General features: G+C 45.2%; 1 protein-coding gene across 1 annotated transcript; it reads right to left on the bottom strand.

Annotated features, from left to right (window-relative positions):
- Positions 1-153: 153 nt before the first annotated feature.
- Positions 154-20,178, bottom strand: RAC2 (Rac family small GTPase 2). Its single transcript, XM_056845737.1, has 7 exons — positions 19,937-20,178; positions 14,606-14,677; positions 12,536-12,653; positions 8,624-8,686; positions 7,450-7,609; positions 2,683-2,814; positions 154-318 (listed from the first exon to the last, which is right to left on the bottom strand). Exons 1-6 carry the CDS (start codon positions 19,969-19,971, stop codon positions 2,684-2,686), a joined length of 579 nt encoding a protein of 192 aa, XP_056701715.1. The 5' UTR covers positions 19,972-20,178; the 3' UTR covers positions 154-318; position 2,683.
- Between the last annotated feature and the right edge of the window lie 4,745 nt (positions 20,179-24,923).

Below are 24,923 nucleotides of genomic sequence, written 5' to 3'. Positions count from 1 at the left end.
AACATACAGACAACCTTTTTGTTTCCCCCAATGGACAAATCCAGATTTTAGGGGGACAGTTGAGACTGCAAAAAATCTGCATGGGGAAAAATGGTTAACTCCCCCCATCCAGATCTTTCCCCTTCTTGTGGCTGTTATATAATTAATAACAAAAATCATGGAGGAGAAGCATTTATAGATCTTTCAGCATCTTGGTCTAGTTTGGCCTTCAGAGGTACAGGAGAAGAATCCAGCCAGTGCCAAAACCTTGAGTGTCTGTCTCATCAGCAAAGCACGGAGAAAGTTTCATCCAGGAGAAGAGGGGACAGAGTTTGAAATCTGTGTGGTAAACAAAGAGTCAGTCTGTTGAAAAACGTTCGCAACAAGGTGAAGAAGAGATGGCATTTATACCCCGCTTTTCACTACCTTTAAGGAGTCTCAAAGCAGCTTACAATCACCTTCCCTTTCTCTCCCCACAACAGACACCTTGTGAGGTAGGTGGGACTGAGAGAGTGCAGAGAGAACTGTGACTAGCCCAAGGTCACCCAGCAGGCTTCATGTGGAGGAGTGGGGAATCGAACCTGGTTCACCAGATTAGAGTCCGCTGCTCTTTCTTAACCACTACACCATGCTGGCAACCCCCCACCCCCATGCACTGGAAAAGTCCAGGCAAACTTTTCAAGATCCAGTTTCCTCTGGAGAAAAGAAGCCTGGAGCATTATGGTATTTTGTGGTATGCTATGTATGTGTAAATGTGCAATTGAAAAAGACATTGTGGGGATTCAAAATGAACATACAGCGGGTGGCATTAATCTCACAGCAAAACCAGCAGGCTGAAATCCCCGAAGCTGCTTTTGCCAGCTAGAAGCTTAGCAACTGCTTAAAGCCAGCTTTAAATTTCAGAACTGTTCTTTGTAGCTTTCTGCCCCTCTCCCTCTCTGTACCTGAGGTAGTAAAACTGAGTCTGGGCTATAGCACTCCAGACTGCAGATGGGAGCTGCTCCTCCATTCGAAGACATTCTCTTCACATAAAAAGCTAGCTATTAGGGAGAAGATGGCCTAAACTTCTCTTCGGGATGTTAGCTTTCTGTGTAGGGAATATATTTTTATGGAAGACCATTCAAAAACATGAGTCCCTACCAGCATTTCGAAGAAGTATAGCCCGGACATAGGTTTTCTACCCCAGTGACGCCTCGGACCTACACTTTCATCGTTTTCCCAGTCCTCCAAGGTTGATTAGCTGACCATAGGGTTGCCAACCTCCAGGTGGTGGCAGAAGATCTCCTGCTATTACAACTGATCTCCAGCCGATGGAGATCAGTTCCCCTGGAGAAAACAGCCGCTTTGGCAATTGGACTCTATGGCATTGAAGTCCCTCCCCTCCCCAAACCCTGCCCTCCTCAGGCTCTGCCCCAAAAACCTCCCGCAGGTGGCAAAGAGGGACCTGGCAACCATAGCTGACCATCCTAACAGACTGTTATGCTTCTTACTGGGGAGGTTTGTTCATTTCCAGGCTATTAAAAATGAACTAGAAAAAAAAAAGCCATTTGTCATATTCACTAATCAAAAGAGAATGGAAACACCACCACATGTCATTAGTTTCTACATGTTTTGCCTGTGATTGCCATGTTTTCCCTTTAATTACCTGGGGTCTATACTCTTGTCTGAAATTTGACAGGAAAGATTCTTTAGTTGCGGTATACTAAATCCTAAGGATTATCCACATTGGATCGAAAACAATTTGCAGCTCGGAATGTGTTTTGCCTTTAAATTGCCTAGGAAATGGGGATCCTTCTTTCTCTCTGAAATAGTGGAAGGAGAATCTTGTGGATGAAGGGTACAGTAACTGAAATTTTAGCCATATTGGATGGGTGGGGGGGAACTCCATCTGGAACTAGGTCCCACTTAAACCAACAGAAATGAAAAAAGAGAGACAAATAATAAATATAATGAAAACAAATGAAAACTCTGAAATGAAAATAAAAAAAAGTTGTCCATTTCTAATTATTAGAGGACGGAAACTCAATTTCCAAAATCACTCATATGAATTTAATTGAAGTCTGATTCATATGACCAAATTAAACAGAGTGTCGAGAATGTGACTTTGGTACATCTGTGAAGTTTGGAGTGTGATAGCACATTTTCCATGGCATGCTCAAGTTGCATTTTGCCACATATATTCGTTACTCACAGAAACAACATAGCAAATATGTGGGTAGAATTTCAGTCTAAGAGACCCAGGTTCAAATCCTTACTTTGCTATTCTGACTCACAGGGGCCGCTCATACACTCTCAGCCTAATCTACTTCACAGGGTTGTTGTGAGGGTAAAATGGAGAAGAGCAATGTAAACCGCTGTGAGTCACCCCTGGGGCGTAAAGGAAGTAAATAAATCTTGCTAACTGGTCATCATTTTAATCACCAGTGAAAGGTTTGACGGTATGAAGTTTCATCCCACTAGAACTGGATCATCAAGCCCTATCAGCTATTCTTGGACAGTTTTAGGGCAGCCTATGAAAGGAACTCTTGAATAGCGGAGTCACAAAAATAATACAGTGATAAAAAGGTGCCGGGGCAAACGCAACATTAAGAAAGAACCCCAAGCACTGTGTGGCTAAAGAGGTCAACTTTACAGGTTTTGAGGTTCTGTGATAAGGAGGAATCTGATGGGAATCAACCAATTTCATATGCAGATTCTATTTACCTCAGAGGATCCTGCATCCCCTTTTCTTTGTCTTTGTCGGCTGTGGACACAGAACCGCCCGTATTGCCTCGTCAAACACTGTTTTCAGGCCACGCTGTGTCAGGGCTGAGCATTCAAGGTATTTCACTGCCTCTGCAAGTGTAAAAAGCCATTACTTGGAGGATCAGGAAGACCGTAGAAAATTCCTTTCCGGCGCTGCTACAACAGTTTCTCACCTGGTTTGGGTCACTCTTAGAGTGTAATAAGGCCAGCGGACATGGGGCAAGCCAAAAAAAGTTAACTCCCTATAAATTAGAAGTCTCTGACTCGCAGCTGCTGTTGAACATCTGAAGCTGCCTTCTACTGAATCAGACCCTGGGTCCATCAAAGTCAGTATTGTCTACTCAGACCGGCAGCGGCTCTCCAGGGTCTCAGGCAGGGGTCTTTCACATCACCTACCTGCCTAGTCCCTTTAACTGGAGATGCCGGGGATTGAACCTGGGACCTTCTGCATGCCAAGCAGAGGCTCTACCACTGAGCCATGGCCCCTCCCCCTAACAGACTGCAATCTCAAAGTCTCACTTAGGTCAGTTATTTTAACATTTGTGATCAACTGGATAAATCCCTAAATATATGCCAGTTTTAAGACTTTAAAATATGAACAGAGCATTTGAGGTTGTTTTATGTAAATAAAATACAGTTTCTAACAACAGGCTTAGACTCATAGAATCATAGAGTTGGAAGGGCCCATACAGGCCATCTAGTCCAGCCCCCTGCTTAATGCAGGATCAGCCTAGAGCATCCCTGACAAGTGCTTGTCTAGCCTCTGCTTAAAGATTGCCAGTGAGGGGGAGCTCACCACCTCCCTAGGTAGCTGATTCCACTGTTGAACAACTCTTACTGTAAAAATGTTTTTCCTAATATCCAGGTGGTACTTTTCCTCCTGCAACCCTTTATTGCAAGTCCTATCCTCTGCTGCCAACAGGAACAGCTCCTTGCACTCCTCTAACTGACAGCCCTTCAAATACTTAAAGAAAGCAATCATGTACCCCTTCAACCTCCTCTTCTCCAGACTGAACATTCCCAAGTCCCTCAGCCTTTCCTCATAGGGCTTGGTCTCCAGGCCCCTAATCACCCTCATTGCTCTCCTCTGCACCTGCTCGATTCTGTCCCCATCTTTTTTGAATGAGGCCTCCAGAACTGCACACAATACTCCAGGTACGGCCTGACCAATACTGTGTACAGTGGAACTATGACATCTTGCGATTTAGATGTTATACCTCTGTTGATGCACCCCAAGATTGCATTAGCTTTTTTGGTCTCTGCAAAAAATAAATAAATAAGCTGAGCTCTTCTAAAACACACCTTGATTTGCCTGGGAACTGGGGCTTTTTCAGTGATGGCACCTCACCTCTGGAATGTCCTTCCCCTTACTCACTTTTAGGTGCCAGGCCAAAACATTTCTTTTTATCTAAGCTTTTAACTGAGGGGTCCCATCTTTTAAAGCTGTTTTTAAGGCCTGCTCCTAGCCGGAGGACTGTTTTAATACTATCATTTGAAGCTGCTGAAAGTTATCTTACAATGTTTGAATGCCTGAGGCTTGTTTTTATGACTTGCTGTTATGCACGTCCATTTTTTAAATAAATAAAATACTAATTTTCCATAAGACTTCAGCAGTAGACAACTGTTTATCCATTGGGTAGAAAATTACACAGATTAGATGTGCACAAAATCAGGAGGAGATGGTATAATGGAACTTTCTTAAATGCTTGTTCAGGCCAAAAGAAAAAAAAAGATCTCATACAAAGATGAGCAGCTCTTAATTCAGGCACGGACTTGCCAGCTAGTGCAGAATATCCTAAGAACCAATTTAAAAATTAAGCAAAGGTACATTGAGGATTTCTCACACAGCTATCCCATTTCAAAATTCACATATAGAAGAAGAATTGGTTTTTATATGCCGATTTTCTCTACCTTTTAAGGATAATCAAACCGACTTACAATCGCCTTCCCTTCCCCTCCCCACAACAGACACCTTGTGAGGAAGGTGGGGCTGAGAGAGGGCTGAGAGAACTGTGGCTAGCCCAAGGTCACCCAGCTGGCTTCATGAGTAGGAGTGGGGAAACCAACCCGGTTCACCAGATCAGAATCTGCTGCTCATGTGGAGGAGTGGGGAATCAAACCCGGTTCTCTAGATTAGAGTCCACCGCACCTAACCACGACACCATGCTGGCTCTCTCATATACCTGAAGGGTATATATATACACCTGCACTTACAAAGCTAGCAAGCCAGAAAGAAGACAGCTTTGCATACACAGTTTTTTTTATATATATATATGTGGTTGTACTGGGCAATCACAATCAAATATGCATTCTCTTATATTAAGGTGAACAATCCCTTTCCGGAAAGTTTAAACTGAGCTCCAGGAGAAGGCAATTAACAGGCTAGAGTGACACAGAATTGTCTTTGCCATAAATATATCTAGCTGGTCTCTTGTATAATAAAAATAGTTAGCAGAAGCTTGTCTCAAGATATTACCAATCGGACAGAATATCTCCCCTAACAGCTATTCCCTTTTAAAATGTTTCAGTCATGTGTCACACAGCCTACATCTAAAGACCAATGAGAATACACATTTAAAAATCTCAACCAGACTATGGGGAGGACATCAAAATGACTACACAGAAGGAGATCAAGAGCATATACTTCTGAGAACTTCTTTCCAGTGGTGGCTCGTGGAGTTGTGCTGCAGTAGTTTCTCCCCCCGCCCAGTGCTTTGCTATTGCTGTCGCTGCCCGCATCCTGGAGTCTGAGCAGATAATTATACTGATCTCTTGCCCACTCCTTTTCTCTTTAAAATTAGCATGGCAAGCCTCATTTGCTCTGTAGGGTTTCTCACAAGATTACTTACTGTCTCTAGAGTTCTGCCACAATTTTTGGTGTCCTGGCAACAGGAAACCAGAAAGGGTAGCCAAACTCTACCACCACTTTTAAAGGGAACAAGGAGATAAGGAGGGTTAGTTATCTCCTCTGGCTCCTAGATGGCAACAGATGTGGACAAAAGCAACTAGAAAGCTGATTGACAGTGAATGGAAGAAGTGCTGCTCCCCACCCGCCCCAAATCCCTGCCACTAGAGGCAACCACCTTGAGAGCCAGCATGGTTAGGGTTTCCAGGTCTCTCTTCGCTACTGATGGGAGGTTTCTGGGGTGGAGCCTGAGGAGGGCAGGGTTTGGGAAGGGGAGGGACTTCAATTCCATAGAGTCCAATTGCCAAAGCGACCATTTTCTCCAGGTGAACTGATCTCTATCGGTTGGAGATCAGTTGTAATAGCAGGAGATCTCCAGCTAGTACCTGCAGGTTGGCAACCCTACATGGTGTAGTGGTTAAGAGCGGTGGTTAGAAGCAGTGGACTCTAATCTGGAGAGCTGGATTTGATTCCCCACTCCTCCACTTGTACAGCAGACTCTAATCTGGAGAACTGGGTTGGTTTCCCCACTCCTACACATGAAGCCAGCTGGGTGACCTTGGCTAGTCTCAGTTCACTCCAAACTGTAAGTCAGTTTGATTCTTCTTTAAGTGGTAGAGAAAGTCAGCATATAAAAACCAACTCTTCTTCTTCTTTTTCTTCTTCTTGTTGCCAACTCAGGTTTGGGAAATACCTGGAGATTTTGGGGGGGAACCTGGGGAGGAAAGGGAAGGGATTGGGGAGGGGAGGGACCTCAGTGGGGTATAATAGAGTCCCCTCTCCATAGACTCCCTCCTCTAAAGCAGCTATATTCTCCAGGGCAACTGTTCTCTGTCATCTGAAGATGAGTTTTAATTCCGGGAGATCTCCAGCCCCGCCCCCTGAAGTTGGCAACCCTCTGACCACCTTCAACGGAGAGCTGTCCTCATTCTCCCCCCCCAAAAAAAAACTGCTATCTGAAAACACACTGTATATCCTCTCACTCCAGTTGTGTATCCCACAGCCCCCTTCCCACTTAGTGTTGTGAATTCCGGCGAAAAGGAAAGGATAGCTTTTTCCACACAGGGAAAATGAGTGCCCCTACGACAAAGAAAAGGTCCTGAACAAAAGAGATGAAGAGCAGAGCTAAACTCATTGCTAGCTAGCCTCAGATCGCATGGCAGGAAAAGGAAATGGTGGTTGCAGCTAAGGGTTTCAACTGACAAATATCACAGCCCCAGTTCTTCCTCTTAGTCATGGATTCAGAGAGCTGGGGAAGGGAAAGAGGAAGGCAGCTTGTAACTGGAGCCCTGGTTCTCATAGTTAAGAAAGAAAAAGCCAATAAAGAGCAGTTGAAAGAATTACTAATGATGGGATCATTATGCCCAGCAAAGTAAACAAGCTGGCAGCAGGTAGGACTCTATCAGGGTCTGTTTGCCACCTGAGGGGAAGGGCTGTTGCTTTTTCTGAGTAGCAGCTTCCTCTGCACTTCCACCCACACGTAGCTGACACACAGTCCCTTCCCTACGTGGCAATGTAGCTCCTCTGTCCTCATATGTGAATGCTCACATTTCTGCCTAAAGCCCCAGAGTAAATGTCTGTCCAAGGCTAGAAGATAACGTGCAGGCCACTTGGGTGGATGGGAAATGGAGGAGACCAGTGTGTTGGATCATACGCCTGTAGCATCCCCCAGTTAACAAAACACAAACAAAACCAACCTCCTGCATTTGCTAAGCTGAAGGAGTAGGAAGGATGCTGTTCAAGTGAGATTGGCTTCCACAGCTGTAATTGAAACAGGTGAATTTTGGCATTCTCGCCTCCCTCCCCACATAGTCACATACCAATCTCTTTGGCCAGTGCAAGGCCTTGTGGGTAAGTAATGGGTGCCAGCTTTTTCTCCTTGAGCTTCTCTATAGTGTCCTTGTCATCCCGAAGATCCAGTTTAGTGCCCACAAGGATCATGGGAGTGCTAGGACAGTGATGTCGTACTTCAGGAAACCACTAGAAAAAAGTTGGAGATTTTAGAGGAATGAGACACACACACAAAAAAAAAACCTTACACAAATACAACAAAAAGAAATTGAACGGTTCTTTATATTAGTGTGGTCTACCTAGCTAAATACTGTCTAGAAGATAAGAACTACCTTTTGGTCCAGCCAAGTCCAGCATTCTGTCTCCCAACAATGAGATGCCAGAAGCTCTCAAACAAGGCTTACGCCTAGTACTATTTTATGTCTAGTACTATTTTATGCCTAGTACCTGGAAATCCAGAATATGGAGGATCCATTTTTATCTATTATAGCCACTGATCTTCCTTTAACTTTACTTCTTTTTTAAAGCCATCTTTCAAGGCAAAGAATTCCATTACTAAATGGAGGTGGTTTTTCCTAATCCTAACATCAGTTTTATTGGGTGATCCAAATTTTGGGAGATAGGAAATATGATCTCCTTATCTCACTGCCTCCATCGTTTGATAAACTTCTGTTGCATACCCACCCAAACTATTTGTATTAACTAAAATGCCCCAATATCTCAAATGATTCTTCATAATGCAGATGCTTCATCTTCCTGATCATTTCAACTGACTATTCTATACAGTCCTTCTCCAGCATTATAGCAACTTTTTTTTGTTGCCATGGGGTGATTGGAACTGCATGCAGTGAGTAGTCCCACAGGTGGGACAGTGATGGGAGGGGCCATGGCTCTGTGGTAGAGCATCTGCTTGGCATGCAGAAGGTTCTCAAAAGGGAGAGAGGGAAATGGGATGGAAATCACTGGGTGCTAGAGATGTGATGATGTCACTTCCTGTGTGGCCCAGAAGTGGTGTGTCTGCTCTAGCATTAGCCTCTACACAATGACATCACTTCTGGCGTGACCTGGAAGTGATGACACTACATCGCCACAGACGCCTCCCTGGAAAGTTTATGCCACTGGTTGCCAGCCTCAGGCAACCCTCAGCCAGGCCTCCTGTGATGCACCTTTTCTTTCACTTTAGAAACACCAGCATGATCTCACCTTGGCACGAACATTTTCGTAAGATGCAGGGCTGACAAGAGAGAAGCAGATGAGGAAGACGTCCTGTAGGAATAAGACAAAAAATCCTTTTTTGGAAGTCACATTGTGGGTCGGTGCTGCAAAATTATGAAATGTAATTTATGACACCCTAATAGCTAGTATTTATGCAAAGTTTTGCCCAAGACTCAAAGCACTTCACACATTTTGCGGCTTGGAGGCTCTCTTGACAACAATCCTGCATGTGAAGTTGGTATTATTAATCCCAGTAATAACCGGATAGATATATTAACCCTTTCTTAACTATAAAGACTGCATCAAATCACATAAACCAAATAAAATATTTGTAAACACTGACAGAATTCAGTGTCTCTTCCGTGGGTTACAAATTTAGGGCATGATCCAGTAAAACACTTTTAATTCCCCTTGATTTCAATGGGAATGTAAATAATCTGCTTTACTGAAATTAAGGGGGTTTAAAACAGCTTAACTTTGTCTGGTGAATGACCTTTAGCAACAGCAAACACTAGAAATAATACATTGAACATGAAAGACTACACAGAAATACCAAACAGATTGAGCAATACAACAAAACAGAATAGTGTGCTCACACTATTAAGAAGGAATTAGAGATTTTGCAAAGATGTAAGGACAAAGTCAATAGTATGGTAGAATATGGCTAACATCCTGGCTGACGAGTCAGATTCTTCCAGCTTGATGTTCCACACAGCTGTCTTCTGACACTGTAAAGTAATCTTGACAAGTCACCTTTACTCATATTGTCATCCTGCTCTCACTGGATATGTTTGCACTGACCTGGACAGCCACAGGCAAGCCTGATCTCATCAGATCTCAGAAGCTAAGCTGGGTTGGCCCTGGTCAGTATTTGGATGGGCCACCTCCAAGAAACACCAGAGTCGTGATGAAGGAGCAGGCAATGGCAAACCACCTCCAAACATATCTTGTCTTGAAAACCCTACGGAGTCGTCATAAGTCAGCTGTGAATTGATGCCCCCCCCCCAAAAAAGAGAGAAAACCTGACAGTGGACATAGGGTTGCCAGCTCCAGGTTGGAAAATACCTGGAGATTTTGGCAGTGGAGCATGAGAAGGTTGGGTTTGTGGAGGGGAGGGACTTCAATGGGGTATAATGCCATGGATTCCACCTTCCAAAATGGTCCTTTTCTCCTGGTGAACTGATCTCTGTCGCCGGGAGAACAGTTGTAATAATGGGAGATCTCCAGCCACCAACTGGAGCTAGATCTAATTAGCTTAAGTTAGGGGTCCCAATTGTGGTGCCCATGGGTACCAAGGTGCCCAACAACACCTTTCCTGGCACCCTCCAAGTGTTTTTAGAAAGTAGGTGAGGACAGGTGGGGTTTTGCCCAGCGATGCTTCTGATTGGCCTTTGGAGATTTAATTGGCTGTGCAGGTTTTTTAAAAATGTTGCTTTGGCAGCAGCTGCCACCACAACACAAGGCTCTTCACTGTGTGATGGAAGAGAAGTTGCAGCAGCCATTTTGTATAGCTGGCTCCACCTCCTGTGGCAGCCATTTTGTGACAGCCCACTGTTTTAGAATTCCAAAGGTACCCTCAGGCTCAAAAAGGTTGGGTTTCCCAGACTTATGTTATGGGTGGGTGTGGGGGGGGCAGATTTCAGCCACGCTCTTCTCTGCTAAAGAAGCAGAGGCTCTCAGCAATACTCTAAACTAGATTTCCTGTGTTGAGCAGGGAGTTGGACTAGGTGGTCTAGGTTTCTGCCAAAGTTTTATGATTTATGTGGTTAGCAACAGTTTATCTGTTCCCCTTTCTCAGTTATTCCTAGGGGTGGCCAAACTGCAACTCAGAGAGCATGTCCATTTCTTTTAGATGTGACCTATCAAGCTGAATGCTGCCCATCAGCCATATGTGGCCACCCACTAGAGTTGCTGGCTCCGCGATGGAAAATACCTGGAGATTTTGAGGGCAGAGCCTGAGCAGAGCAGGGCGGGGTTTGGGGAGGGACTTCAATGAAATAGAGTCCAATGGCCAAAGCGGCCATTTTCTCCAGGGGAACTGATCTCTATCAGCTAGAGATCAGTTGTAATAGCAGGAGATCTCCAGCTACCACCTGGAGGTTGGCAGCCCTACCACCCACCAGTGTCTCAATGAACTTCCTAGCTTTGCTGCCTGGCAAATACTGAGCGGGTTGGAGTTTGTCACCCACCTGGCAGACCGCAGCTCATGGTTGGTGGGTTGTGGCTGCCTTGGTGAGTCCCCCGGTTGTGAAGGCCTGCCATAAATGCCCCAATCAAGAACGAGGCGAAATCTCTCTCACTCCATCTCTGCCCTTTTCCTTCTTCTTGCCCTCCTCCTACCCTTACAATAGTGAATAGGATTCCATGTTTGCCCTAAGGCAGGACCAGGTGATAGCAGCTTCAGCCCTTGATCAGTATACTTAAAGGTTGCAACCTGAGCTATTTCTATACATAGATTTATACTGAGCATATGGGATTCTGTGTGATTTTTTAAATACACACACACACTTGTCACTTTCTACTTCTCCTTTCCGAACTGTGGATTCTGATAATCTTGAACTCTCTATAAGAAATGATACTTTGCTTTATTAATGCAAATTGTTTCTGTTTCCCCACTTACTATAACAATTTGGTACTTCTGAGCACACATGAAACCCCCTGATGTTAGATCTCAGTTTGCAGAACTGACAGCTTCCCTTTTTTCCTGTCTCTTGGTTCCCGCTGGCCTTTGTGCTGTGTCGTTAGCAGTCGAAATGTTTAACTAGCACAGCTTGTCATGCAGGGGGAAAAAGCTACACCCACAGAAATTGTCTTTTCTGCTCCATTGTTAAAGGTAGAGAAGCTCTGACCTCCTTTGCATCTGCAGAGGGGGAAAGAGCACAGCCCCGAAAATGAAAATCATGAGCCAAGATTCATGCTGTTCTTGGATAAGAATTGTTAGTGCAGAATAAAAATCTTCTGAAAAGTCCAAGGATTTTGATTAACATTTTGGCCATCTTCTGGACATGGAACAGGGGTCAGTGTGTGTGTGGGGGTGGGGGGGAGAGAGACCGTTGTGAATTTCCTGCATTGTGCAAGGAGTTTGACTAGATGGCCCTGTTGGTCCCTTCCAACTCTATGATTCTATGATTCTTCCTTGGGGCAATAGACTCTGATGTTACTGCTCTTCAGTGGCAGGGCTGGCCCTGCATTAGGAACAGTGAAGCAGATTGCCTCGGGGGGGTGGGATGGACACAAATTTGGGGTATCACTAAAGGGCAGCAAACTGTCAGTTATTTAATTTATTATGTTTTTACCATCATGGCAAGTGCTCTTTTCTTTCCTCCAGCACAAAAATGTTGCCAGCCATCACTGTTCAAAGGGATAAGGGAACCATCTTGGGATCCTGTCTCTCCTCTCTGCTTGTAGTTTTTTGTCGTCAAGTCACAGCTGACTTAAGGTGACCTTGTAGGGTTTTCAAGGAAAGAGACATTTGGAGATAGTCTGCCATTGGTTGCCGCCGCATCACAACCCTGGCATTCTTGGAGGCTGCCCATCCAAATACTAACTAGGGTGATCCTGCTTAGCTTCTGAAATCTGATGGGATCAGGCTAGCCTGGGCTATCCAGGTCAGGGCCACTGTCTTCTACTATTATATAAAATTGAAGCCCAGATACTTTCTAGTCCCCACGATCAACGACAATGAATCCCTGACATGAGAACAGCTCCTCTAAGGAAATGAAGGTATTTCAATTTAATTTATGAAGTGGAGGGCTTCAAGGGATATCGGAGATGGATAAATGAAGTGAACAGCTCTCACATCCCACCAGATTTAGACTGAACATGCAGACAGGAGCTCAAATTCTAGGGGAAACACATACAAACAGGCACAAGGGAAATTCCTCAATTGAAGGGACCCACCGTCTGAGGATAGGAGAGAGGCCTTAAGCGGTCATAATCTTCCTGGCCAGCTGTATCCCACAACCCAAGGTTGACAGGTTTGCTGTCCACCATCACGTTGGCGGAGTAATTATCAAATCTGTAATACAAGTAAGAGTCAGTTCCTTAAATCTGAATATGAAGTATTTGGAGGGAAGCCTCTCTGTCCACACACTGCTCTTCTCGTACACAGTAGGAGAAAGGATAAATACAGGCCCCTTTAAATGGCATATAGCTGCTAGTTAAGAGGCATGTCCACTCAGTTTGTTGCCCAGGAGGATGGAAATGCCATTTCAGGCTCAACACATGATCTTTGTAGTGATACTGACACTCCATGCAGTCTGCCAGAATAGGATTTGGCCTTGATTATATGGGCTAGTGATGTGTATGTAAGGAGGGAGGAAGTAAAACACAGGGGATTCTGCCCAGGGGAAGGGCCGTGGACCAGAGGTAGAGGATCTGCTTGGCATGCAGAAGGTCCCAGGTTCCATCCCTGGCATCTACAGTTAAAGGGACTAGGCAAGTAAGTGATGTGAGAGACCTCTGCCTGAGACCCTGGAGAGCCGCTGCCGGTCTGAGTAGACAATATTGACTTTGATAGATCAAGGATCTGATTCAGTATAAGGCAGCTTCATGTGTTCAGGGGTGGACTGGCCCTTTGACTTACTATGGAAGTTCCCAGTGGAACAATAGTGGCTAAGAACAAGCCAAGCCAACTCTCATAAAGCTCTGATATCCCTGCAGGGGACTCTTAGCTCAAACCCATCAGACAATGGTGTGAGAGTCTGGGCAATCCGATGTGTGTCATCCTCTTTCCATGGCCCTGTCCCAGCTGAGCAGCGAGGCTTGTTCCAGGGTCCCAGCCTCTCACTGCTTCTGTCTTGGAGACTGACTTGACAATTTTCTCATCCATTTCAGCTTCACAAATCTGACTGTAGCCACATCTCTATACTGGCTGCTCTCTAAAATAGACAGAAATAACTGTCCTGTGCCCGCAGGCAGCCTCTCTGTTTATAGTATCTGCAACAGCATCTCTATGCTTCAATACTGAATAACTCTCAGTTGCTGTACACATTTATTCAGAATTCAGACTGAGGTGGCCAAATACGGAGCTGCAATACATTGCAGGAAATAGTGTGTAGCTTTTTTTACTCCTCCCCCACACATAACCCCCCCCCCCTGCATGTAGCAAATCAGCACATTAGGGACAGGCTGATACCTAATTTATAGTAAACTATTTCCCAATCACAGCTGTACATTTAGCTATACTATTGCAATGTGCATATCCTGCAGCATAGGTAGAAATCTCTTTCTTATGCTAACCTATGCATTTCCCTTTGGTATTCATATAAGGAGTACAAGACTATATTTTCTTGTTTTATGACCATCACCCTATTTCTTTACATACTAAAGGTAAATTATGGTTGAAAAAAATTCGCCTAGTCCCCAAGTTGGCATTCTCAAAATCATCTTCTTTTTATTATAAACATTTAATCTTACAATAAAAGAAAAAGGGAAAAACCCATAGATATAACATTACTTAAAAAAATCAAATACTAATGATGCAAATTATTATTTTTTAAAAAAAAACTAAAATAGTGCTACTAATATAACTAAAATACCCATAGCACTTAATCAAATAATACTTTATTTATCTAAAATCCGCATGATTATTATATCACTACCTCTCTACAATTTACACATTGGAATGCTTTTTCCATCCTTGAAATTGTTGAATTCCAGCGAGAGTCCAGTTCTTCCATATTTTTATCATTATTATAGTACGTCAACTTAATTAAAGCATAGGTTTCTTTAACCTTGTCGAGCCAATTATTTAAGTCAGGGAATTTACTGCTTTTCCAATATATTGCAAAAGTTGTTCTAGCAGCCGTTAACATCTGGAGAAACATAACTCAAATATCTTTCGTTTGTCTGGAAAATAATTTAATAAAATTGTTTCTGGTCTTACTGGAATAACAATTTCAAGACCGTTGGATATGATTTCAACCACGCATTCTCAAAATCTTCTACTGTCCCCTGCATCATACTCACACAGTGGGAATGTATTCTCCTGGGAAAGCATTGGTGGTGTAGCTTATCAGGAGGCAGGTTTTACCCACAGCTCTGAAAAAAAGGGGGGGAAATGTGGTACAATTAGGTACAGCAGGAAGTAAGGAGAGACTGAAAACAGGAATCTCCCGCAAGTTCTATGTACCCGAAGCTAGCAGGAGAGAAAGAAAAGACACTATATTTATCAATAATCTTTCGCTAAGAAAATGCTCAAAGCATCATACCAATTTTCAAACTGCTTAAAATACACATCAGCAACAGGATCGTAAATAATTAAGATCGCAAAAAGCTATTAGACAGCAGTAACACTGGCAAAACAGGTGCTTCAAAGTCAAGTTAATTGTCTTAAATTAGAAGGGCTGGAAGTGAGAAAAAAAAAGAATGTGTTTTTATATGCCGACTTTCTCTACCCCTTAAGGAAGAATCAAGCCGGCTTAGAATCACCTTCCCTTCCCCTCCCTACAACAGGCACTCTGTGAGGTAGGTGGGGCTGAGAGAGTGTGACTAGCCCAAGGTCACCCAGCTGGCTTCATGTGTAGGAATGGGGAAACTAATCCAGTTCACCAGATTAGCCTCTGCTGCTCATGTGGAGGAAGGGTGAATCAAGCCCCGTTCTCCAGCTCAGACTCCACTGCTCCAAACCACTGCTCTTAACCACTACACCATGCTGGCTCCCAAAAAAATATTCCACTGTGCTACAAAACTTGAGCAATAAGAAGGATGGGTGTCCTTTCCTGATATGGCTTGGGTGCCATCACTCAATGCGCTGCTTTTGGCCAAAGAGGACTATAAAGGTAATAGTGCTTTAACTGGGCCCAGAAACAGATAAGGAGCAAATATAGCTCATCTAAAACTGGAAAGTGAGCTCCCTGCATATCACAGAATCTCACCACCTGTGGGGCCACTAGTTTCTGAACCAACTGGAGCTTCTGGGCTGTCTTTTAAGACCATTGTGTGTCTAGTCTAACGCTACTATCAAAGGGTAACTGTTGCTAGGTCTTGATCATGAAGGGGAGGATGCAGTTGAAGGGACTGCTGGGCATCCAAGAGCAAGACTGCGCCCAAGACTGAGTCTGACGTGTGATCCCCTGCAAGACTCATCTTGCCAGCTCCCTGAGAATTCCCCATCTGCATCACTTCCATCTTGTATCTTTTACCCTAATAACTCCTCTTGTGTTGTGGGAACAGCACAAATACTGTGCTTCATTAAGAACTATTTATTTACCAAACAAAATCAATACATAAGCTATTGGGACGATCAAGGGTAAAAGTTCGGAGGTGCACTGATGTTGTAAATATTTCCCATAATATTTCTTCCCCCCACCCCCCACCCCAGATTAACACAATACTGGGCAGTGTTACCAGTGTTACAAGTGAAGAGGACCTGTTTCTATACTAAAATAAAACAGGAATCTTAGAGACTTAACGGAATTTCTTCCACTTAAGCTTCGTGAATCATACCTTCCTTCATCAGATCCGAATATTCACTGGACTCCTGTTTTATTCTGCTGCTTCAGACTAACATGGCTACTCATTTGGAATTATCACTGTGCATGTATACTGTTTGTTTCAGATATTGATAGGGTTGCCAGTTCCAGAAATACCTGGAGATCTTGGGGGTGGTGCCTGAGGAGGGCGGGGTTTGGGAAGGGAGGGACTTCACTGCCATAGAGTCCACCTTCCAAACCACACCCTCCTCAGGCTCCACCCCCAAAATCTCCAGGTATTTCCCAACCCTGAGCTGGCAACCCTACACTGTAGGCTTGCTCCAGTCCTGAAGAAGCAACTAGGCCCTCCGCTTCTGTCGTGAGAACAAACAGTGACCAGAACGGCCCAGTGAAATTGGCAGGGATGAAACCAAGAGGGATGACAAGGGGAAGATTCCATTAGAGAGCCAATGTGGAATAGTGGTATGAGTGTCACATAAGAGCAGGGAGATCCAGGTCCAAATTCCCACTTAGTTACGAAGCTTGTGGAGTGATCTGAGGTCAGGCACTCTGTCACAGGATTGCTGTGACGGTACGACACAGAAGGGAAGAGCCATGCATGCTACCTGAGCTCCTCGGAAGAAGGGTGGGATTTAAGTGTATTAGATATAACAGATACAAGCCATTTCAGATTATGAATGGCACCTTTTCAGCAGGGCCCAGTTTGATGTGCAGATCTTAGCAGGTGAAAGAAAGCTTCGCGTAATGGTTTCTGCAAATTAAGCTCCTGCAAAAAGTACAAGAGCTGGCCAAGATGTTTCTTATGAGTTGGCAGCCCAGTTTCGGTTCTTGTCTTCTAAGGCTGTGGTGCTCCTCCTGGTAGCGTTGTCAGCCTCCAGGTCCTAGCTGGAGACCTCCTGCTATTACAACTGATCTCCAGCCGATAGAGATCAGTTCATCTAGAGAAAATAGCCATTTTGGCAATTGGACTATATGGCATTGAAGTCCCTCCCCCCAAAAACCCCACCCTCCTCAGGCTCTGCCCCAAAAACCTCCCGCCAATGGTGAAGAGGGACCTGGCAACCCTATCTCCTGCCTGGTCTCGCCCAGCTGCATCTCCGCAATCTTGCCATGAGCCCTGTGCCCTCCCTCGGCCTCAGAATTGGAAGCAGTGGCTTCAATAGGCAGCAAGTCTCACAGCTATGGGCAGAGCCTGCTTCTCCTCCCTGGCCACCATCAGGAGTCTCCCTTTTGACCTCTGCTGTCTCCACCCTTTCTGCACTGGTGCACAATCCTGGGCTGGGTCCTGCCCAGCTGGTGTCTTGGCCAATCCTTCGCCCAAGAGGCCAGTGACCTTCATTACCTCTTCCCCTTGCCTGTACCTGTCCTTGCCCCACCCTTCTCTGACCCCTGCCTCCTCCTCACAACCAGGCACAATAGCCAGAGGGCTACTAGGTCTCTGGGCCCTTCCTCCCTTGCAGGAAGACATGCCTCCTGTTGCTTCCAGCAGGCTCGGTTTTCCGGCTGGACTGTCTATCCCTGGAGCCTGCCCCGGTGGCACCATCCCCACCCCTGCCAGGCTGGGCCTACGCCACCAATCCTGGCCTTGCTGCCGGCCTTGTTGGGTGAGCCTGCTCTTGGTTGTTTCGACCACTGCCCCCCAGGACACCAGGAAGGGCATACCTAAGTAAGGCTTTGTCAGGGCAAGTGATAGGGTTGTCAACCTCCAGGTGCTAGTTGTAGATTTCCCACTATTACAACTGATCTCCAGCTGATAGAGACCAGTTCCCCTGGAGAAAATGGCTGCTTTGGTAATTGGATTCTATGCCATTGAAGTCCCTCCCCTCCCCAAACCCCATCCTCCTCAGGCTCTGCCCCCAAAATCTCCCATCCATGGCAAAGAGGAATCTGGCAACCCTAGCAAGTGAGGGAGGCATCTAACAAAGGGAGCTTTGACTGTTGGAAGCTCATACCCTGAAAATTTTGTTGGTCTCTAAGGTGGTGCTAGATTCGAATCTATCCAGTCAGATCATGAAGATTTACAGTGGGAGGGTATGACAGTGGACTGACATTCAGACACGTATTGTACTTTTCTAGCACATGACAGAAATTGCTTTGGGTAAATGTTGTTTTTCTTCTCCTTTCTTCCCCTTCCTGCCAACCCCACTTACACCTGCGTGAAATAACACTCCTGTGATGCTTCCTCTTATTTGAACTGTGTGGGTGTGCGTGTGCATGCACATACATATGTACCTATGCTTGCAGAGTTCCTTCCTGGCCCTTTAGAAGAGGAAGGGACTGGCAGAGTTCAGAGGCTGCCGAAGCTAGTTCATTTGTTCTTCAGACATCGACTGGCCCATGTGATGTCATTGCAGAACAAAGGGAACCAGCTTAAGCCCTGGATGCTGAACTCGATATCAACCTTCTTGCTTCTCTCCTGCTAGCTGTCTCAGTAATGCCTTCAACAGATTCACGTACAGAACCTGTTCCGAAGCTAAGTCTGCAATCCTATGCATATTTATTAGTAAGTGAGCCCTTCCAACTTAATGGTTTTTACATCTAAGTAAGCACTCACAAAAGATTGCAAGTCTTGTCCATAGCATGTTTTTCTTACGCCAACTTCTATTTATGGAAAATAAATGCTATTTTGAGTCACCCAGCACTCTTCATCAGGAAGAAGGGGGCAGATGGAGATTGCACTTTGTGCAAGCGAGCTTTGCCTTGCAAAAGTTTGCCTGCTCTTAACCTCCACACAAACGATTTCAATAAAAGATGTCTCCCATTTTGTAGTGCTTATTTTAGTCAATGAACCAGGGTGACATTGGATGGCCACTTTGAGAAAACATTGATTGATTGATTGATTCCCCACTTTCTTCCCAATGGAGGCCCAAAGCAACTTGTTTTCTTCTCCACCACTTTATCCTCACAACAACCTTGTGACGAATGTTAGGCTGAAAGTATGTGATTGGCCCAAGGTCACCTAGCGAGCTTTCATGGCAGAGTGGGGGTTCAAACCCGGGCCTCCCAGATCCTAGTCTGACATTCTAACCACTACACCATGCTGGCTGATTTGTGAGTGGTGGGCCAAAACCTATCTTCCCCTTCCCCAACATGGCAATCTTTGGAAAGTCAAAAAGTCACTCTGTGTCCCCTTTTCTCTTCTGAATTGGTAAGTATAGGGCTAAGTGCCATCACTCTGATGGCCACACGGATCCCTCATTTATTGAAGGTTAAAAGACCATTCTCCTTACATCACAGGTGTCTTAAACTTCTGTGGCACTAAAGATCCAGGCCTCTCTGGAAGTAAACATTTCCCTACTTTTCCATACAAAGTTTTGCATGCAGTCACACATATTCCATTCCCCAAGGTAATTAGTACAGAAAAAATCCTGACCCAGACACGAGATCACAAGCACAAAGGTCATGTCTTCACGCCAAATTGATCTGAGAAAAAGCACAGTCCTAGGTCTGCCACCCATCAACCCCACTGACTGCATCTATTTTGTTAAATTTTCTGGATCAGGGAAGTGTTCTGCATCTCTGAAATAGCAACCTGCCCAAGGATGCTTAAAGAAAGATGCCATCTATCATTTGGCAGTTGTACACCTCGTCCCTGACTCCACCATCAAGAGCTATGCCGGAAGATGCAAGACAGAAATAACAAACTATCTAGGCTAGGATTTCTCTCGCTGAGAATAGGTCCATGTCATGCTACCTACTAAAGAACCCCTTCCCCAGCTTTCCCGCCCTTGACGCAAGCCACAGATCCTTCTCACACTACTTGCCCATCCTCTCTGAGCACAGAGTTGATGGGGCAGCAGAGTCCAGACGTTCTGGAAAGAAAGAGTTCCCTCTTTCCCCTGACCCTCAAACGAAAGGTACATACCCATCTCCCACCACCACACATTTGATGGCTTGCATCTCTGCTGCCTGGTGGGGCTGAGGGGGGGTCCGGCAAGTCTCAGGGGGGAAAAATGACGGCTCACAAAAGCGGATGGCGGAAAAAGCTGTACAGTTATGTCAAAACCGAAGCTGAATTGAACAGCAGGTTGTGGGCTGGGAGAAAAAGGAAGAGAGCATGTTTCTCAACCCGTTCCACCAGTCCCTTCCCCCACCGCCAGGCAGCCCTGACTGTTTGCTGGAGGGGAGGGGCATGCAAGTGTATGGTTTGAGAGATATTTCTATCTTTGCATGCCCCAGATGGCTAAGCATTTCCTTTCATCACATTCTGCGACTCCAAGGGGTTTGGGCAGTCGGGAAAGAGGTTGCTATGCAGCTTCTAACCAGGAAGCACCATGAAAGGGAGCAGATGGGAGGGGGGGACTCAGAAGGAACGGCTTCTCCTCTTTCCTGGTACTCCAATTGAGGGGGGGGGGAAATATCTGGTTGAAGAATGGCTTTGGCTTTGTACCTTCTCTGATGCCATACTGAAGATTTACAAAAGAGGCATTTCCTTAAAACGCAGAGCAAGGCTTCCCGATGAACAGGAGATCAAAAAGGAGTGAAAGTAAGCCATACTACAATCCTGTATTTAAAGAAAAAAACCATCTTCCCTTTTCACTTGGGAAACCTATACTTGCATACACTTAAAAGGTAAAGGTCCCCTGTGCAAGCACCGGGTCATTCTTGACCCATGGGGTGACATCACATCCCAACGTTTCCAAGGCAGACTTTGTTTGCGGGGTGGTTTGCCAGTGCCTTCCCCAGTCATCATCCCTTTACCCCCAGCAAGCTGGGTACTCATTTTACCGACCTCGGAAGGATGGACTTACCTATCTCAATAACCAACGTGACCTTCTCCCTCTTGGTCAGCACCTGTTCTGCCTCTTAACTCTGCCCTTCAACCTCTCAAATAGCTATCATAATGAATGCTATATACTATTATCATAAGGGAACCTGCAGGCAAAAAAGAACATGTTAAAACTGAATCATGCCACCCATCCGCAAATCCGACTCACACACTCTTTTTGTGCATCCTTCAATTAACACGTTCCATAATAAAACACCTCTTTTACAACCAGGACAAACAACACAACTCTTCTCTTTATCATTTTCTGACACCTCAGCAGGACGATTCTTTGTGAATTGACGGCCTAGCACACCAGATAATTAATAGTGAGTAATTAGACCAGAGGAAATCGTAGAATCCCTACAAGCCTTACTCCATTGCTGTCATTACAGAAAAAGGGGGTTATTTGGGGGAGGTTAGTGTATTGCTTTTAAATTGTACTGTTTTTAATTAAGATTTGTAAGCCACCTTGAGCCCTGAGGAAAAGCAGGATGTAGATATTTTAATTAATAAAATAAATAAAAAATATCTACCTTGGCAAGGCCAACTTCCTGATTTTCTCTCTGTGTACTCGGCATTCACATATACCCCATACTAAACCCCAGAGATGTAGCAATAAGGCCTAGTTAAAACTCAGTGCTGCTGGTACCCTAAGTAGGCAGTTTCCACTTAATTTGGGGAAATTAGCTAGGGAGACAGAGCGAGAGGGGGGTAACTGGAATCGATGACCTATGTATAGCAGGATACTCCTGGGTGAAAACTTTCAAATGAGAAGGCAATTGTACAATTAAATGGGTTTTATTAAAGAATAAAAATAATAAAACAAGAAATATATATTTAGGCAATGAACATACACACACAAAGCATACAAGAGCTAAATAAGAGAAAAGAAAAGAAGCTGGATGGGATGGGTGATAGTTACCAGTCTTGAAGAGATGTCCAGGGAAAGCAGCACTGAAGAGGAATACGACCAGTGTTTCCAGGAGCAAAAGGAAGAACCCACATGAAAGTGGGGGTGCATGCACGAATCTAGAACACATGCACTATGAATGGCCAAAGAACCATTATCTATACCCCCAAATTGGTCCTGAGGCAGTATGAGGTAAGCTGGCAGGAAAGCCAGAGACAAAGAATTGATTGATTTACCGGGGTCCAAACAAAAAATAAGGGAGGTTGGATGAGTCGTCAGGACCCAAGAGAATGCCTGGGCTTTTCTCTTGAATACTGATTGGTTGCTGGGATGGGTGCAGATAGGATAAGTAATGGTCTGCTTGGAGCATTAAATCACCTTAGGGTGACACAGTGGAGATTAGCTAGCCCCATTGTCCAGCCAGGCACACCTTAGGGTCAGGGGGAAAGTACAGCTGCCAACCTCCTTCCTTCCCAGGTTTGACACACAAGATGGCTCCCAAAACTCTCTGAGAGGCATTGATTTTGTGGGGAGCAGTGTCTTGTTCTTATGCTAGTCTTTGGCCCCCGTGTCTTTGTGGCACTGCTTAGCGGGAGGAGGAGTCTGACTGCTTACACTGCCATGTCAAGAGAAGTGACCCATGGGAATCTGTAGGGTTACCAGCTCTGGGTTGGGAAATACCTGGAGATTTTGGGGGTGGAACCTGGGGAGGACGGGGTTTGGGGAGAGGAAAGACCTCAATAGGGTACATGCCATAGAGTTTACCCTCCAAAGCAGCCATTTTCTCCAGGGGAACTGATCTCTGTAGGCTGAAGATCAACTGTAATACTGGGAGATCTCCAGGCCTCACCTGGAGGTTGGCAGCCCTAGGAATCTGCAATCACAACTTCTCATTTAAAATGGGCTGCTACCCATGCTAAGCAAATATGTGCCTCACCAGCACAGTCTTTAAACCAGGCCTTAGTAGCGCACCCAGAACTTTTCTTCTCGCTGTTAAAAGCAAATCCTTATATCTATTTAACAAGGAATGAATTATTCTTGTGATAATTGCAGCTATCATCTGATAATTCAAAGAACTGCTCCGTTACTCATTACTCAGCTCCACCAACATTAAATTGTTGTATGATTAATTATCACAGTTGCCTCTTATCATACCAAGTAATTATCAGACAATGGAAGTTAATACAGGGGGCTACAGGTCTAGCAGGTGGCTGGATATAGAACCATGAGGAGGTATAATTTTGCACCTGTGGAGGGTTGAGTGTCCCCAGACTCTCCGAGGGTGTTGTGTCTTTCCACAGTATCCTCAACCTTTCAGAATAAGGCACTGTAATCACTATTATTACACCGCACAAAAGGTAATTGCTAAATTACATGTATCATTATGCTATCTATCTCCTCTTTGACTACAGATCTGTCTTCCAGCGCGTTGTCAAGATCTTTCACCCACAGTTTTTCCCCCGATTCTCTTCTCAAGAGGTGTTTTCCATCATCCTCCACTTGGTTATCTTTGTCATTCATCACCCTGTTTTAGACTTTCCTCTAGTTCACCTGCTGCAGAAGAGTGAGATCTCACAGTGTTTTTCCTTCCCTTGGCATTCAGAGGGACTAAGGATGTGCCACTGGAAATTTAATACACAAGATCCATCCCACCCCACAAAAACCCACTCTTTTATAAATAGTGTAAATGCTCCAATTTTCAACCGATTTATTTTTAGTATTCTGGATTGGATGGAAACCTTCCCATTTGATCATTTATTATGGCACCTTGCTGTCTGATTTTCTTGGGGTACTGTGGTGGTGGGGAACCAAGGGAGAAAATGACTCAGCAGATAATATTCTGCAGAGTCTTCTTTACGTAAGCTGATTACTTCAGTATGTGATACTGCTCAGTTCTGCTTGGCAGTCTGGGTCAAAGGCCTTCCTTCTACATGCATTAAGGCAGAATGAGGGTGAGGGGAGGTATGAGGCAGAGGATCCAGATTAGGCTACATTCCTCTCCCCTTTCTCCATGATACAAAACCACCTGTGGCAGGGGAAAGAGGCAAAGGCTTTGCTTACCCTTGCTGACATGGCCTAGGGTTGCCAGCTCTGGGTTCAACATTCCTGGAGATTTGGAGGTGGAGCCTAGGGCAGGGCTAGGGTTGCCAACCTCCAGGTACTAGCTGGAGATCTCCTGCTATTACAACTGATCTCCAGCCAACAGAGATCATTTCACCTGGAGAAAATGCCCGCTTTGGCAATTGAACTCTATGGTATTGAAGTCCCTCCCCTCCCCAAACCCTGCCCTCCCCAGGCTCTGCCCCCAAAACCTCCTGCTGGTGGTGAAAAGGGACCTGGCAACCCTCGGCGGGATGTGGTTTGGGGAGGGGAGGGACCTCAGTGGGCTATAATGCCATAATGGCCACCCTCCAAAGTAGCCATCTTCTTCAAGGGAACTGACATCTGTTGTCCGGAGATGAGTTGCAATTCTGGGAAATCTCCAGGCCTGGGTGGGGAAATACCTGGAGATTTGCGTGTGTGTGTGTATGTGTAGCCTGGGGAGGAAAGGGTTTGAGGAGGGGAGAGATCTCAGCAGGGTACAATGCTATGGAGTCCTCCCTCCAAAGCAGCCACTTTCTCCAAGAGAACTAACACCTGTCATCTGGAGATCAATTGTAATAGTGGGAGGTCTCCAGGCCCCACCTGGAGTTTGGCAGTCCCACACTGACATCACTTCTTGTGCACTCGGAGGTGATGTCAGTGCATCATGGGGGCACTCTGGCATTTGGGCCAAAACTCTATGGTTAAACTTTGGCAATTGGACTCTATGTCATTGAAGTACCTCCACTCTCCAAACCCTACCCTGCTAAGGCTCTGTCCTCAAAATCTCCAGGTATTCTCCAACACGGAGCTGGCAACCCTAGTTATGTATCTCATGTAAGTTTATTTATTTTGCCTACAGCTTCAGAGGGTAGCCCATGTTGGTCTGCAGCAGAACAGCTAGATTTGAGTCCAGTAGCACCTTAGAGACCAACAACATTTTCAGGGTAAAATCTTTCGATGGTCAATCTGACAAAGGGAGCTTTGATTCTTAAAAGCTTTCGCTCACAAATCTTGTTGGTCTCTAAGGTACTACTGCCCTGACCTGGATGGCCCAGGCTAGCCTGATCTCATCAGATCTCAGAAGCTAAG

Source organism: Euleptes europaea, chromosome 3, assembly GCF_029931775.1.
Source record: "Euleptes europaea isolate rEulEur1 chromosome 3, rEulEur1.hap1, whole genome shotgun sequence".
NCBI lineage: Eukaryota > Metazoa > Chordata > Lepidosauria > Squamata > Sphaerodactylidae > Euleptes > Euleptes europaea.
The sequence above is the reverse complement of the archived record's forward strand: the minus strand, read 5'-3'. Positions and strand labels throughout refer to the sequence as shown.

Excerpts from the sequence above, each read along its gene's own strand:
- RAC2 (XM_056845737.1), bottom strand. The coding sequence starts at position 19,971 with ATGCAAGCCATCAAATGTGTGGTGGTGGGAGATGG. Across the intron at positions 12,654-14,605 it reads GGAGAATACATTCCCACTGT|ATTTGATAATTACTCCGCCA; the intron begins GTGAGTATGATG and ends CTTGTATTACAG. Across the intron at positions 2,815-7,449 it reads TGCACTGGCCAAAGAGATTG|AGGCAGTGAAATACCTTGAA; the intron begins GTATGTGACTAT and ends TTACACTTGCAG.